At 45.2% G+C, this 15,495-nt stretch overlaps 1 protein-coding gene across 1 annotated transcript in view; it reads left to right on the top strand.

Moving 5' to 3' along the window:
- Nucleotides 1-5,429: 5,429 nt before the first annotated feature.
- The window catches only part of ABL1 (ABL proto-oncogene 1, non-receptor tyrosine kinase), a 78,960-nt gene continuing 68,894 nt past the window's right edge, over nt 5,430-15,495 (top strand). Inside the window, exon 1 of the mRNA XM_027649754.1 lies at nt 5,430-6,360. Within this exon, the coding sequence (XP_027505555.1) occupies nt 6,225-6,360 (136 nt within the window). The 5' untranslated portion in view covers nt 5,430-6,224. The remainder of the gene's footprint in view (nt 6,361-15,495) is intronic.

Raw genomic sequence — 15,495 nt, 5'->3', positions numbered from 1 at the left:
GTGATGCTTTCTTTGGAGCATCCTCTCAGCTCTCTGGTGCTGTATTAGAGCTGTTGTGTTATCTATGTATTGTATCTATTTGTATTGAAATACGTACTTGCACCATCACAGCACTGAAATTCTTAAAAAAGGTGATAAAAAACCCATCTACCCTAATTGTTCCTGAATCCAATTCTAACACTGCAAATTCTCAGACTTCCCTCAGGCAAAATTCTTTGCTCAGTCTTTTCTTGGGAACTGGAAATTCCCTTCATTGCTGTTCCTCCAGCGCCGGCTGCTCTCCCTGTGGTCCCGAGCAGGCACTAGATGGCACCTTTGGATCGCGTTTGTGGCACTTCCCTTCCCGGCTCCGCCTCACTGCCCTGCCAAACAGCAGGGCCTGGACGGCTGCCACCAGCGCTGCTACCCAAATCCTACAGCATAATGGGGCTCAGTGGCTGAGGACAAGCAAGGACATGGCTAATCCGTTCTGCTGCTGCACAGCTCAAACTTCTGCCCGTGCTGCCTCTGTAAAATAGCACTGAACTTCTTGGGGGTATCGTTGGAATGCTCCACACGAGAGCTGGGAATTGTTATTTTTCAGTTTTATGAGGATTCCTTAGTAAGTGTCGCAACAATCACGTCCTCAAGACGACTTGGGAAATTTGAAAAACAAAAGCTGGATGCTGACACTTTCAGGTCTGTGCATGAGGCTGCTGGTAGCCATGTTACCCACATCTGTGTGGACAAGAATGGTTCAAAAAGGCTAAAAAAGCTTTAGTGGCCTCTGCATCTTTTAATTATGAAATTATCTTTTTTTTTTTTTTCCATACCCAGCTGCTGTAGTTTAGCAGCTCTTTTTCTTATTAACACATGGGAAGGTTCAGGGATTTCTGCTGTGAGGGTTCTAGATATAAGCAGGCTGGGGATACACAAGCAATGAGATACTTAATGTGCATTGTTGAAGGCTGATGGATAGGGCTGTAGTTAATCCAGTAAATCTCTTTGCATCTCTGCCACTTAAATTGAAACAACTCTGTGTCAGTTAAAGGACAAAGGAGTGAAGAGACTGTACTTCATTACCACCCAGAGAGATTTGATACCTGGAAATGGTTCTGCTGAACAGGTACATGAATGCAAAATGCTCCTCTGTCCTCAAGCAACCTCTCTGCAGGCATCTAAAGGTCAGAAAGGGGCTGGGAGGGGTTATGAGACTCTTGAAAGTGCTGTTGGTGATGTGGTGGATGCTGTGCTCTGGAGGTGGTTAATTTAGGGGTGGATGGGATCCAGGTGTGAGCTGTCAGACCTGCAGGGTGAGACAGTGCCAGCTTCTCATACACTGATCTTGGGAACAGGGTGCTGGTGTCCGTGTCAGGCTGCGTGGGCAGCACAGCTGAGTTGTTCTGTATTTTCATTCCTTTTCCTCTCCTTTTTCCCCCCCTTTCCATGTCAGTCTTTAAAACTGTGCTGTATTTCCAAGCTTCTCATGCTAGTCCTCTCTCCCCATTGCTAACGTTTTTTGGTTATATATGCTCAGTAAGTGAGTAAACAGCCTGAAAAACAATGAGCTCAAGAGCTGGACTGCTTGAGTTCCAAGCTTTCTGATTCCTCCTGCTTGCTGCAGCATTCCTGATACTTTGTTATTTAGGGATGTGTTAAATGGGGGAGTTATGTGACTCATCCAATTCCCTTACTCCTGAATAACTGGTACTTTTGTTTTTAAGCCTAAGAAGACGACCACCAGCTGGTGAGGTTTGGTTATGGATCTTTCCTGATCGTGGGAACTGACGGTCTCAGTATTTTGCCCCCATGATTTTGAGGGGTAATTACTGATCTTTCCAAACTCACCCAGTGCTGTGCCAAGCCCCGACCTAAATTCTTTAAGGCTTCAGCAAGGTCACTGCTGCCAGCTCCTGCAACCAGCACAGCTTTGCAAACCAGCAGGTAACAACAAGCCAGCAACAGCAGTGTCCTCTTGAATTCTTGAAGTAGTCTGTGGGATTTTACTGGGCAACTTCTAAGCAGGAAGGGTGAAAAGGAAGAAGCTATGGCTTCTCTGGTTTAAGAGAAAAAAAAAAAGTAGTTGAAAGCAGGGTGGGAAAAAGCTGCTAAGGGTTCATTTTTATATGGGGAACTAAAATGCCCATGGAAGCTACAAAACAGCTCAGACCAACCTGATTTCTTTGGTCACCAGTGTCTGACAGGTGTGGAGAGAGTTTGTAAACCAGCTGTAGCACCTGCCTGTGCTGCTTACTCCAGGTTAATACATGGTGCAGACGTGCTCAAAGGCAGAGTTACTAACTGGCTCCCTTGTGAGTGCTGCCTGTGGGAAGGACAACACAGCATCACTCATCTGCAGAAATAATTTTCTTGTTTCTTGGTGCCCAGTGCTTAATTCATGTACTAATATGAAGCATGGCAACCCCTCCCTTCTACTCCTAGGAATAACCACTGGGATTTTGAATTTGTGCTAATGGGTTATTAATCCAATTACTGCTGCTTATTGGGTTACTTCTGTCTCATCCATGTGCAGTTTTGCTGTTCAGCTGAGGTGAATGGTATAAATACAAAGCTTTGAGCAGACCCGAGAAGAGACTGAAACCCCACTGAGATTAGAGGCATCTTGAAATGATTGTCTGGGGTTCCTGAGGACCGCTAATTAATATGCTAAGTTTTATTATTTGGTGAAGAGGTTGAAGCTTTTAAGATATTGTTATGGAGGAAACGTCTCTGCAGCTGTCGGGTGTAAGAACCCACACTTAATGAAAGGTAAACAGAAAAAGTACTGAAATACCTCTTATGAAAGAATAAATCCATAGGATGTACTCAGGCTTGATTGAAAGAAACAGTCTGTAGCATTTTTCATTTATTTTGCATTCACACAATCTTTCTGTCTCTGTCTTCTCTAACAGTTCCTGAATCCACTGGGTGACTTCCACGTTTGTTAACATGAGACAATCCTGTTCACAAAAACTGGCTGCAGGGTAGGGGACAGAAAATGTAATACCCTTCAGGAAGGAAAAGGAGGCAGGTATCTTGCTATGACATTTGGGAGTGACCAGCTGGCCCACCTGCCTGTATGTTGTCCCAGATTAACTACAGCACTGCTTTGGGAAATGCTTTTGGAGAAATGAATGGTTGGGAAGGGCTGGGAAAGAAACTGCCCCACTTTGCTGCTTATGCTTGCAAAGCATCAGAAGGAATAACTGCCTGCTGGCCTGAATGATAAATTCACCTAGGCTGTTAAATAAACACCTCAGGTGAGCCAGGGAGGAGGGTATGTACAGCCTGTACCGCCCAAAACACATCCCTGTGAGTGTTCAAGGCCAGGCTGGATGGGGTTTGGAGCAACCTGGTGGAAGGTGGAAGGTGTCCCTGCCTGTGGCAGGGGTGGAACAAGATGGTTTTTAAGGTCCCCTCCAACCCAAACCCTTCTGGGATTCTGTGAAGTCCTGCATATTTGCAATTACTTTTGTGTATTTTGGTGAAGGTTTTCTGACTATCACAGACTCACGGTTGTCTTCTGGAGTTCACTCTGCTTCAGTCCTGCCATGGTAGGAGATATTATCCAGAGTGCTCCAGTCAGACCCAGAAGGGAATAAGTTTTTCAGTGAAGAATGGTTGGTATTGGCTTTTGCTGCTCAGCCTATGTTGACAGACAGCTTTGTTTCCTCACTTTTCCTTCAATCCATGGGAGCTGAGCAGAGGGTCACATCACCCCGGCGAGAAGCTGATCTCCCATTACTGAGATAAACCTGGAGAAATTCTGCTGAGTTCAAGAGATGTGACCCCGGATTTGTCTCAGCACGATGTGCCAGAATTTCTCTCTCCCGTGTGTGTGCAGCACAAACAGCCTCAGTACCTGCAATCTGAGCTGCTGATGGAGAAATCCAATAGGAATGGTTTGGGATCAGTCTTCTGGCTAAGAATTAGTGATGTAGGAGCAGATAGGCACAGCAGCGGTGGAGGATCCTGTAGGGCCGTATGGAGTGCTACATTTTGGATGCTATTGTTAGGAGATGAAAAATACATGTCTGCCAGGGACCTTGAATGTGGTGTAGGAGACAAGGAGTGTGTTTGGATTTGTCACAAGGGAGGAGTCAGTATAAACAAGCCGCTCTGTGTCCAGATGGTTACCCTGAGCAGGAGGCTACAGCACAGAATTGCAATTGTGTGTTCTCCTGTTGTTGAGTGGGAGCAACCACAGACCTTTGACCGAAACACCCTGACCTCAAGCTGCTGCCTCGACCCTCTTCTATTCCCAAGGTGAACTGCAGAATGTATGAGAAACTAAATATCTTCAGCAACATTGTCTGCCCTTTAGCTCCAGGGAACGCTCATGCTGCACATCCAAGGACATCCCAGTGCAGGCTGGAAAATTTGGGGGTTTAACTCCATGTTTGTACCAAATGGCAAAAAGTAGATCGATAATATGTGTTTTACTGTCACATTCATATGGCCTCTATGGCTGGTTTAGGTTTTGAGTTCTGCATATGCTCTGACAGCACCAATAAAGAAACTCACCTCACCCTTCCCTTCCACCCCCCCACTTCTCACTGACCCCCAGTCCAGCTTGGTCCCTCGTTCCCCTCAGAAGGTTTTTTTCACAGAATCATAGAATTGTTAGGTGTTGGAAGGGGCCTCTGGAGATGATCCAGTCCAATCCCCCTGCCCAGGCAGGGTCACCTGGAGCGGGTGACGCAGGAATGCATCCTGGTGGGTTTGGAATGTCACCGGAGAGGGAGACTCCACGACCTTCTTGGGCACCTGTTCCAGTGCTCTATAGAAGGAAATTCTTCCTTATGTTGAGGTGAAACTCCTTGTGTTTTAGTTTATGGCCATTGCTCCTCGGCCTGTCGCTGGACACCGCTGGAAAGAGTCTGGCACCATCTTCTCGGATGAGGATGATTAATGAGATCCCCTCTCAGTCTTCTCTTCTCCAGACTAACCAGGCCCAGCTCGCACAGCCTCTCCTCATCGGAGAGATGTTCCAGACCCCTCATCATCTCTGTGGCCTCCGCTGGACCCGCTCCAGCAGCCCCTTGTCCTGAGGACCCAGAACCGGGCACAGCACCCCAGGGCCGAGCACAGGGGGAGGACCAACCCCCTCCCTGCCCTGCCGGCCACCTCCTCGGGGGCTCCTCCCCGGGCAGCCCCCTCGCTGCCCCGCGGCCCCAGGATCGGGGCCGGAGCGGGGATCGGGCGCTGCCGGGCGGGAGGCGGGGGCGGCGGAGGAGGAGGGGCCGGAAGGGGATGTGACCGCCCGCCCGCCGGCCCGGGGGTTCCGGGATCTCCCTCGCCGCCTCCGCCGCCCCCCGCCAGCCCCGCCGTCCCCCCCTCCCTCCGGGGGCACCCGCAGCCCCTCGCCCCGCTCCTGCTCCTCCTCCTCCCGCCGCCCGGCCCGCTCGGGGATGCGGCCGGCGCCGTCCCCCCCGCCTGCCCTCGCCCGGCCGCTGGGCAGGACCCGGCCTCCCGGAGCTCCCCGGCCCGGCTCCGCCTGAGGCGGCGGGCACGGGGCGCCCCAGCGCTGCTCCTTCGCCGCCATGGCCCCCCCGGCCCCGCCGGCCCCGAGGTAGCGGCGGTGGAAGGAGTCGAAGCCGAGGAGCCCCCGTCCCGTTCCCGCACCCCAAGGAGAGCGAGGAGCCCGCCCAGAGCTGCTGCTGCTGCTGCTGCTGCTTCGCCCGGAGAGCTGACATGGTTCCAGCGCACCTGACCCTGCTGGACTCCGGCGGTACTTGAAGCCAAACCCCGTGGCACGTTGGCCCTTCGCTAACTCAATGCTATGCAAAAGAAAAGGAGGAGGAAAAAAAAAAAAAAAAGGAAACCTTGACACTGGTTGCGGTGGGAATGGCTGTTTCCTGCCCTGGGTGAGCCTATGTGTGGTTTCTTCCTTGTGAGATGAGCTAATTCGCCTTTTTTTTTACCTGGTGGAGGACACGCTACATATGGCAACCTAAACTTTGGTAATGCTTGGTCGTTGCTGAGCGGTTGGAACTTTTACTTGTTTATTTTTATTTTTTTCTTACATAAAGTCACCTAAGGAGCCTTGTTGCTTTCTTCAGGAGCATTGGATGAATCTGTCTTAATTCTTCGCCTCAAGTGACTTTTATCCCACCGTGAGTGCAGCCAACGCACCCACCTAAACACGTTCTCCCTCAAAAGCTCCTTCCCAGCCTGGAAGTTCAGGGATCACGGACTTCTTCGAAAAACTTCTCGCCCTGGGAAAGGCTGCCCATAGTTACTTTATGGGGCAGCAGCCTGGAAAAGTTCTTGGGGACCAAAGGAGGCCGAGTCTGCCTGCCCTGCACTTTATCAAAGGAGCAGGGAAGAAGGAGTCATCGAGGCATGGGGGCCCACACTGTAACGTCTTCGTCGAACATGGTGAGAGGTTTCTACTGGTGTTTGCTTTAATTTTGCTTTAATTTCTACTGGTATTTGCTGAGCTAGGTACAATATGGATTTATTCAAGGGCACGGAGCAGATACAGACATGTACTCTATGGAAGTCTTGTTTTCTCTCCCTTGCTGCTAAATGCAGATCTTCTGTGATTGTTTATTAAGAAAATACTTGAGTCAGATTGCTTGAACTCTGAGGAGAGGTTGTACGGCTAAAGGTGAAATACAAGGAAGTAACTTTAACATTGTACAAGTTTCTCATTTCTGCCTTCTGGTGTGCAGTTTGGGAAAACGTTTGTTTGATATTTTTGAATTATTTGGGTCGCAGTATTGAACCACTAACCAGAGCTGATGGTGATGCTGTGGTCAGTGACAAGTGTTCTTTAATTACCTCTACAAAAGGGACTCTGCTACTTGGAAAAAAAACCCCACCTTATTTTGGAAAGTTTGTGAATTTGCTGTTGTTAGTTTGCTTAGTGCATTTGCAGCACTTTTGTTTAGTGGTTTCTCAAACTGCTTAAACCTTCATCTTGTGCTGTGATGGATTGAAGTGCTAGAGGCCAAATGGGGCCAAGTTTGGGGTACAGCAACCCTGTCACTTGCTGGTCTTCTGCAAAGTAAGAGGGGATTTGAGAATCTCAGGAAAGAAGCCAATTGAGAAGCTCAGTAGGACTCAGAGGTAGGATTAGTGACTGCTTCAAATGTGGGTTTTTTCCTTAAAAAAAAAAGAAGGCCAAAGAAATTGTAAGCTGAAGGCATCTCTACAGAAACAGGGAGCAGAAATGCATTGTTTCACTGAAACTTTTTGGAGTAATCCTTGCTTTTTTGCACAACACTTTTTTAATTCTAATGTGAGATGACACACTTCTGGCTGCTGTCGTTGGCTGGAGAATGAGATTTTGACAAGGCTTCTGCAACAGTTTTGTCCCGCAGGGGAAGTTTACCTGTGAGCAAAACATCTGTAATCTTCATATAACTAAAACCTGAAATATTTGCTGTGTTTGACCTAGTTAGTGGAAAAGTTTTGTTTTGTTTTTGTTTTTAGCTGGGCTTTGCTTTCAAACTTTCTCTCATTCTGTGTATGTTTCTAGAAGGGCCCAAGAAATCCTTTGCAGTGTCCAGCAAAGGCACAGACAGGGATCCCATGTGTGTACTGCTGTGCTGAAACGCTGGTTTGAGTTACTTCAGTGTTGTTTCTTTTCATTTCCCATGCAGTGTTTGTGCACTGAAGGAAAATGAAGGGAATTAAGGGAAGGTTAGAGAGTGTAAGGGCTACTTTGGCCCTTTGATGTTAAACCTGCTGCTGGATTTTTCCATGCTCTCAGTCCTGTGATATAGCCTCTCCTCCTCCACCCCCAGTTTGGTTCCTGCTTTTACTACTTTGGACAGAGTTTCAAGGTCAGATGAGATACAGCCAGAGCACTAACTCCAAGCAGTACAATATTCTAACTACCTTTGGTGTTTTGCTGTAGCAGGAGAGCCAGAAATGCTCCTTTTTGATCATCCAACAGGAATAGACAGATGGTAACTTCTTGCCAGTGTGACCTGAGGTCAGCAGATCCCAGCATATTCGCAAGGAGAAATGGCATCTCTAATGTCCATGTGCCATATGTTCATGAGAGACCTCCGTGTCTTGATTTAGAGAAGAATAAACTTGAAAGAGGAGGACATCAGGGCAAGGGCATCTGTTAAGAGAACTGCAAAAGATCAGCCTCGCTTATCCACATGAGGAAAAGTTTCTTCCTCTGAGTGGATGAAATGGTTCTTCCAGCTCCTGGCAGTAGAAGGCAGTACCACCGTTGTTTATTCAGCTCTGTTTGAGTTTGGGCTGCTCCTGTCCTGAAAGATGCTATCTTGAAATATCTGGACAAATACAGAGGGAACAAAGGTTCATTTTAGAAAGCTCTTTATTTTCATCTTGATAATTTGTCTTTGAAATATATAACTTGGCATAGTTTATAATTAATGGACAGAACAGTATTTAATGCTTTCAGCCCTATTCAGGGATTGTGCCATGGGCTGTAGTTCATAAAAGCAGATGGGTGTTTTTTCAGGGCTTAAATGTTTGCATGTTTGCCTTTCAGTACTGTCATTACAGAGTTTCTTCCAAACACCAAACACTGTATCTGGTTTCTCTATCACACTGTGGGAACTAGTTTGTCCCAGGAAAATCATGTTTCTGGCTTTTCATGAGTAAGAAATACTTAAGGAGAAATTCCATGGTGAGCAACTTAACCCCCTAGAGACAGGTGAACTCTTCAAGGTTTCTAACTTGTTTGAAGTTCTTGTATGGTAAAAAAACCCAAAAAAGTGGAGTTGTTGGTAGCAGGGCTCTTTCCTCTTGTGTTTTCATAAAGCTGTTTCATGGCCCTGTTTTGGTGGGAGTGCTACCTGCAAAGTTCTACCAAGGCTCCTTCAGCAGGCACTTAAGAGTGGTTTTCAGACCACTGAAGATCTGAATTGCTTCAGTGGTATGAAATCTTAGCAGAAAGGGCTGGTGAAAATTATCAAATGCTAACAGTGTAAGGCGAAATAACTTTCGTTTCTCGGTCGTCGCACTCTCCGTAGCACTCAAAGCAACACATCAAGAGGCTTCTGAAAAGCAAGGAGGCAACTGGCCAGAAATGAGCTCTGCTGGTGCTCCAATGTTGTGTGAGAATAATGCAGAAAGGCTCTAAATTTTGTCATGAGTTGACAGCTGGGGAGGGCCTTAAGGGGAAAAAAAGTAATCTATGGGCAAGTTTTGGGCTTCTCTCTTTGTACTGTTAGTTTCCCCACGAAGGCTGTTTTACAAGCTGGAGTTCACACTGGTGTCGTTACCCTGGGCAGCAGAGTAGCCCTTGATGGGATGTTTCAGGTTTCATCCTGGTGCAGATTACTCCAGCTCATAGCTTGCTTGCAAGCTTGAATTTGAGAGGAATTATAAAGGCAAAGTTTGCCTCTTCCCCCGTGCTTTTCTTGGCGAGAAACGAGTCTGAAGTTACTGCTGCTTTTAGGAATATCCAACTGAGAGAAAAGCTGTGGTCAGTAGACAGTTAATGGGAAAGACACTGTCAGTGCATTTTGAAGTTTGCACACTAGTGTATCTTGTGCCTTTCCAGAACATCAATCTTAGCAAAACTCAAACTTCTGAAAAGAAAGGTGTATTCCCAGAGGGCTCAAGTCTGATCCTGGAGTTGGCAGGAGTTAACTGGAGTGATCAGCAGACACCACACCTTCTCTAACTGTCTTGGAGAGGTGTTGCTCTGCTGAATGATGAACAGATTCCCTGAAGCATCTTGGTAGAACAGTGTCTCCAAGCAAAAGCAGCACTCGAAGGCTTAAAAATGAATTTTAATCATTAGACACGTGGTGCTGAGGTGAAAAAGAGATTGATATAGCAGTCACACAAGAATGTTCTTTTCTTTGTCTTTCATAATGATAAAATGTGGTCTTAGAGTTTCTCTTCCAGCAGGTAATTGATAGGGAAGATCAAATGAACTGTTTACCTCACTGTAAAGAGAGATAAACAGCAGAACTGGATCCTTTTTCTTATGTCTTTAATGCTGAATATAGCTGAAGTCAGCCAACTACAGTCTCTGCCATATTAGATCTGAACTCTTTTTCTTACAAGGGTGATGAAAGTTTTACTGCTTTAATTAGGAAGTAATTGTGCAAAATGGATCCATAGCATCAGATTGCCACAGCTGCCAGTTGGAGATGTGCCCTATGCAATTCACTATGAGGAAAAACCCCAACAATTAAAAGTATCTTTTCCTACATTATTGATTAAAAATTAATTTTTAAGTGTCTTTAGGTTTAATAATCTATCTTTTTTTAATGCTGTTAAATTCCCTATTTCAACTGTTTGAATTGTGAAAATGAGTAAATTACATTATAACCTGGGCTCATCCCCAGCAGGGTGGGCAGCAGGGTGAGGGAAGGAATTCTCCCCCTCTTCTCCACTGTGGTGAGACCCCACCTGGAGTTCTGCCTCAAGCTCTGGGGGCTCCAACACAGGAAGGACATGGAACTGTTGGATTGAGTCCAGAGGGAGGCCATGCAGATGCTCCAAGAGCTGGAGCCCCTCTGCTGTGGAGACAGGCTGGGAGAACTGGGGATGTTCAGCTCAGAGGAGGCTTTGGGGAGACCATACAGCCCATTCCAGTGTCTAAAGGGGCTCCAAGAAAGCAGGACAAGGACTTTGGACAAGGGCATGGAGTGATAGGGCAAGGGGGAATGGGATCAAACTGAAAGAGGGTAAATTTAGATTAGATTTTTGGAAGAAAAATCTTCCCTGTGGAAGAGGCCCTGGGACAGGTTGCCCAGAGAAGCTGTGGCTGCCCCATTGCTCCAAGGCCAGGTTGGCCAGGGCTTGGAGCAACCTGGTCTAGTTGAAGGTGTCCCTGCCCATGGCAGGGGGATGGAATGAAATGATCTTCAAGGTCTGATTTTTGTACTCATTATCTTTTATCCTACAGGTGAGCTCAATATGTCTTCTTTATAAGCAATATCCATTTATTAGATAGTCAATTGCCCATACATGGAAATGATTTAATTGAGATTCCTTCCATACTAGAACTGTCTCTTCAAACCCATGTACTTATAAACCCTGCATTTATCTCTTTCCATTGTTCCTCAGGGCATTTTTACACTCTGTGCTTCAACAGCTGCAAAACCTGAGACTTGAAAGAAACTGTTTTACTACTCCTGATTCTGTTTTAGACAATTCACCTGAAATTGGACCATTAGCATCAGCCTAATAGGAATCCATTATTTAAAGCCTGCCTTCAGTGTCTCAGGTCTGTGTTCTGAACTGACAAAACTTTCTTCGTTGTTACGTTGGAGATTTGGCAGCTCCCAAACTTTAATTTCCATCTCTATTAGGAGAGATTTATCCCCAGCTTTTGAGATCATTGCTCATGTATCCAACTTTGCTGTGCCTCAGTATTAGCCTGGTTAATGCTCACATCTGCTGCATGCCAAATGCAGATTTGTTTACTGCTTCTGACTATATCCCTTTTCATCATAAAAAGCTCTTCCTGTATTTTTTCCTGCTCCAATTATCAAATACCAGTAGGTTTTGCTAAGAAGCTCCTCCACAAAATTTCATCTAAAGTTGGAATATGTTAGGAAAGAGACCTAAGACTTGCTAAACTGCTTTTGCACAGACCGAGGTGGATGATGATGATGATGGGGAAAGGCTAATTCCTTTCCTGGGCAAAAGCAGTTCTGTTTTGTGCACTGACTAATCTTTGATAACTCGCCATGTTTAAGCAGTTCATCTCCTTCATGACAAATAGGTGGTGGTTTCTTGTATGCCAGACTTTAACAGATTATGCTGGTTCTGCAGTCTTATTTACAAATTTTAATAGGAAGGCTATGGTAGAAAATCAGGACAGGGAGGCAAGAGAAAGCTGCTGTGTGTTAGAATAGAAGTCTTTGCTTGCAGGAGATCATCTCTTCCAGTACACTTCAACATTTGCCATCAAACTCTCAGTATTTGAAATTGAAAAGTTTAAATCTTAAGCTTGAAAGTGAGGAGTTGACACAGTCCTGTTGCTGAGAGTTGGGAATCTTGAGTTCATCCCCTGTGATGGGCTCTGTGGCACGTGGCAAATCATGAGGATGCAGAAAGGTGAAAAAGGCCTTGGAAAATCTTGTCCTGTTGACTGTCACGTAAGGGTGGGGATGCTTTTGGGTTGCTTCTTGGAACTTCCAACAGAGTCGTGTTTGGAGCTGTGCTTATAAGAACTCTGATAAAGCAGACAAGAAATAAATGGGTGAGTGTTGATAGTCCTGGTGTGGATGTAACCAGTGCCTTGGCAGGTGTCAGGTAAGGAATGCTGTCAGCTGACACCAGGCAGTCTGGATGCAGGGCTGCAGGAGTTAGTCCAGCTCAACACCCAGCTGATCCCAGCTGTGTTCAGTAAAGCACCCTGCCTTAAGCCTTGGGCCCTGTTTGGAGTATTGTAGCGTCCCCAGATTTCCCAGAGCATTCCTGCAGCTCCATCAGCACACTCAGTCCACACCACACGGTTTAAAACCCGGATGGCCGTGGTCCTGTGGACTGGTCCTGTGGACGTTTGGTGTGTTACAGGTGCCACGTCTTTCAGCTGCATAAAATACTCTGATTTGCATTCACACAGACTGAAGGAAGTGTTTAAAACACTAGTGTCCTTCTGGAGTTATTATTGCAGATGGACTTTGCTTTCCTTTTTTTTTTTTTTTTTTTTGGCAGGGGGAGGGGGCTGCCTTCTATCTGCAGTGTCTGTTGAGAGCTGGATAAAGAGCACCAGTGTCTTCACCCAGCAGTCTTTTGTCATTTCAGCCGTGCTGTGCCATTCTTGTGAGAAGTAGTAAGTCTCCTTATGAAAGGTCTGTTGTGAATCCCAGAAGTCCATCGCTGTAGGAACATGCAGAGCAGTTTCAGCAGAAGCAAGAGGGACTCTTGGTTGCCTTGCTTTTGTGACTGTGTTATCAGTTGGCTCTTACCCTGCTCCATGTTGATTGAAGATCGATCTAAACAAGCTGTAGAGGTTATTAATCTGCTTACCAGAGTGTGTGTTTTATCAGTTTAAGGAGGATTCTTGCACAAAAAGGTAATGAATGTTCAATTTTAGTGAGTAAAGCTGCCTTAGGCAACGTCTTTCCTTAGTTCTTAACTAAATTAGTTCTTACTTAGAGCTTAGTTCTTAACTTTGTTCTGTCTTTAAACCTGTATGTTCAATGCCAGTGCTGCACGTAGATATTAAGCATAACTCTTTGTGAAATGGCTGGAAGTTTCATCGCCCTCAAGGCAAAATCTGATATAAATCTGCTAAAATGGTGTGTTGTGCTGTGGGAGGACTCCCTTTCCACACATCTCTTTGTGATGCCAGGGCAAGCCTGTCCTGAATACCAGCTTGCTTTAGCTTTTGACTAAAGTCCTTTTTTGAAGTTAGTGTTGAAATTAGGAGAGTTTTTCTGTGTGTTGTGTTTGGGTTTTTTTTAACCCAGCATTTCTTGTTGTTACTGTCTGGGTTGTGAAAAGCAGGAGCTGGCTTTTCTGCAGAGTGATTGCTGCTAATTTACATGGACGTGAGAGAGCTCATCATTCTTTCATGGGTGAGGAGACTGCCTGATTTATGTTGTGTCATCTCTGAGCACTGTTTTTACCTAATGAATAGAGTTTCACAACAGATTATTAATCATTAAGACTTTGGTTTCATTGTGTCTATTAAAGAATCAATATTGCTACACGTTGCCTGCCTTGAGAACCTGCTTATCCATTAGTGCCGCTTTTCTAAGGCATTTTGATACATTTATCTTTTTGGCTGACTTCAGTTCCTACCTTATTCCTACCACGTCAGCTCAGGATTCTTCACAGGGCCTGAGCTGTGTTCAGTCTGCCTCTCTGTAGATTCCTCCTTTGAAGTGCTGTCTGAGCCACAGTAAATGTTGTTCAGTCCAGTCTGTCCTTAGAGCTCATAAAATAGTAAAAGGCTCAACCTTCCTCTGCTGTGCTTTGCACTCCACATTTGCATCAAAGAGGGAGTGATGGCCTCAGAAACTGGGAATAATGTGTGATTAAGACTATGTTCAATTACATACTCTGCTGCCTGTTAAATGCCTGGGTTTTGGACAGCAAGGCTTGCAGGACAGGAGTCCCCCGTTTGCTGACCTGCTGTTTGTTCCCTGTCCAATGTCCACTGCTGTTGGAAGAACAGAGTGACCTGGGCATGTTCCCTGTGTTTCCCGTCACACTGACGCTGTAGAGGAGGAAATTTCACTTACTCTGTGCATCCAGAATGTACCAACACACAGAGATGAGCTCTGTCAGGTTTTGCAGTGACCCCAGTGAGCTGATCTGCTGCCGATCCACACCTGGGGGAACTGATGGCTTTTTCATGGCCTTTTTTTTGTGTGTGTGTGTGTGTTCCCAGGATAAACAAGGTTGTTTTTCCAGAGGCTGAATTGTGCGAATGGGAGTGGGATAAGGACATGGAAACTTTAAATAGGAAATTCTTTGGGCTTTCAGGAAATGTTTGCTATGTCATTTGTGTTAATTCAAAGGCTGCTTTTTAGGTGCTGCCTCATTTAATATACCTGGTGAAGGGCTATTCCCAATTTCTCAGTTCCTGGCCTGACTACAGTAGGTTATCACAGGGTTGTTATGCAGTAAACACAGCTGGTTTTGCTTGTATTTTGGTTAATAAAATTATCTAATTAATTAAAAATGTTTGTTTGAAATCATTTACTTAATTAAAATTTAAGGTTTATTATAAAGGTGTAAAGAAACTGCAATTGTCATTTGGGGCACTGGCCACCAGATGTCTTCTGTGACTTCCCTAACTTGCACTGATTAAAACAGCCCTTGCAGTAAGAAGCGTCTTGGAAGTGAGCAAAAGTTTAATGGCAAGAACAAGGGTCAGAAGTGACAACTGTGAATTTTGGAAACAGTGGCTGTCAAGTCTTTTTAGTTACTTTTAGAACCTGTAATCTTTGTGAGCTTATGAAAAAGAGGTTGGTAGGTGATGTTTGCTTTCGCTGCTAATGGGAAAATCTTGCTCCCTCTCCTCCTCAAGCTCCATTTCAGACCGTTCTTTGTTTTTAAAAAAAAAAACCAAATAGTTTTCAGTGCTACATTCCCTTTCATTTATTTGCTGTCTTCTGCATTTGATCTCATTCCCCTGCTACTTTTGTTATGCTGCACTGACTTTTTAAAAATACATACACTTTTTTTTTTTTTAATATTAAATTCCTCTCAGTATAGAGGTTCTGTAAATCCTCTTGTAGCACAGTGTTCAACATGTGTAAACGTGAGCTGTTCCTGGCAAAGATGCTCAGGGAGTATCTGGAAACAAATTCAGCCTGTTACAGCTATTTACACAGTTGGTGTTATCTGAATGTCAGAACTGCTCTCACAGAACTAATTGTGGAGTTGAACTGTTATGAAGTCATAACAATGCTTACAAAAGCAAAGCTGTAATCTAATAATATTCTATTTAACTCAAATCTCTTTTGGGTGGGAGAATTTTATAATAACAAAGAAGACTTAGTGTATCTAAGCAAAACAGTTTAAGCTATAAATATGTATGCTTGAATGGGTTTTTATTTTTATTCTTTTTGTTGGTTCTAAGTTCTTTTCATCTCTTCTGTA

Source organism: Corapipo altera, unplaced genomic scaffold (assembly GCF_003945725.1).
Source record: "Corapipo altera isolate COAL_440 unplaced genomic scaffold, ASM394572v1 268, whole genome shotgun sequence".
In the NCBI taxonomy this organism is placed as follows: Eukaryota; Metazoa; Chordata; class Aves; order Passeriformes; family Pipridae; genus Corapipo; species Corapipo altera.
This window is presented reverse-complemented; position numbering and strand designations above follow the sequence as displayed.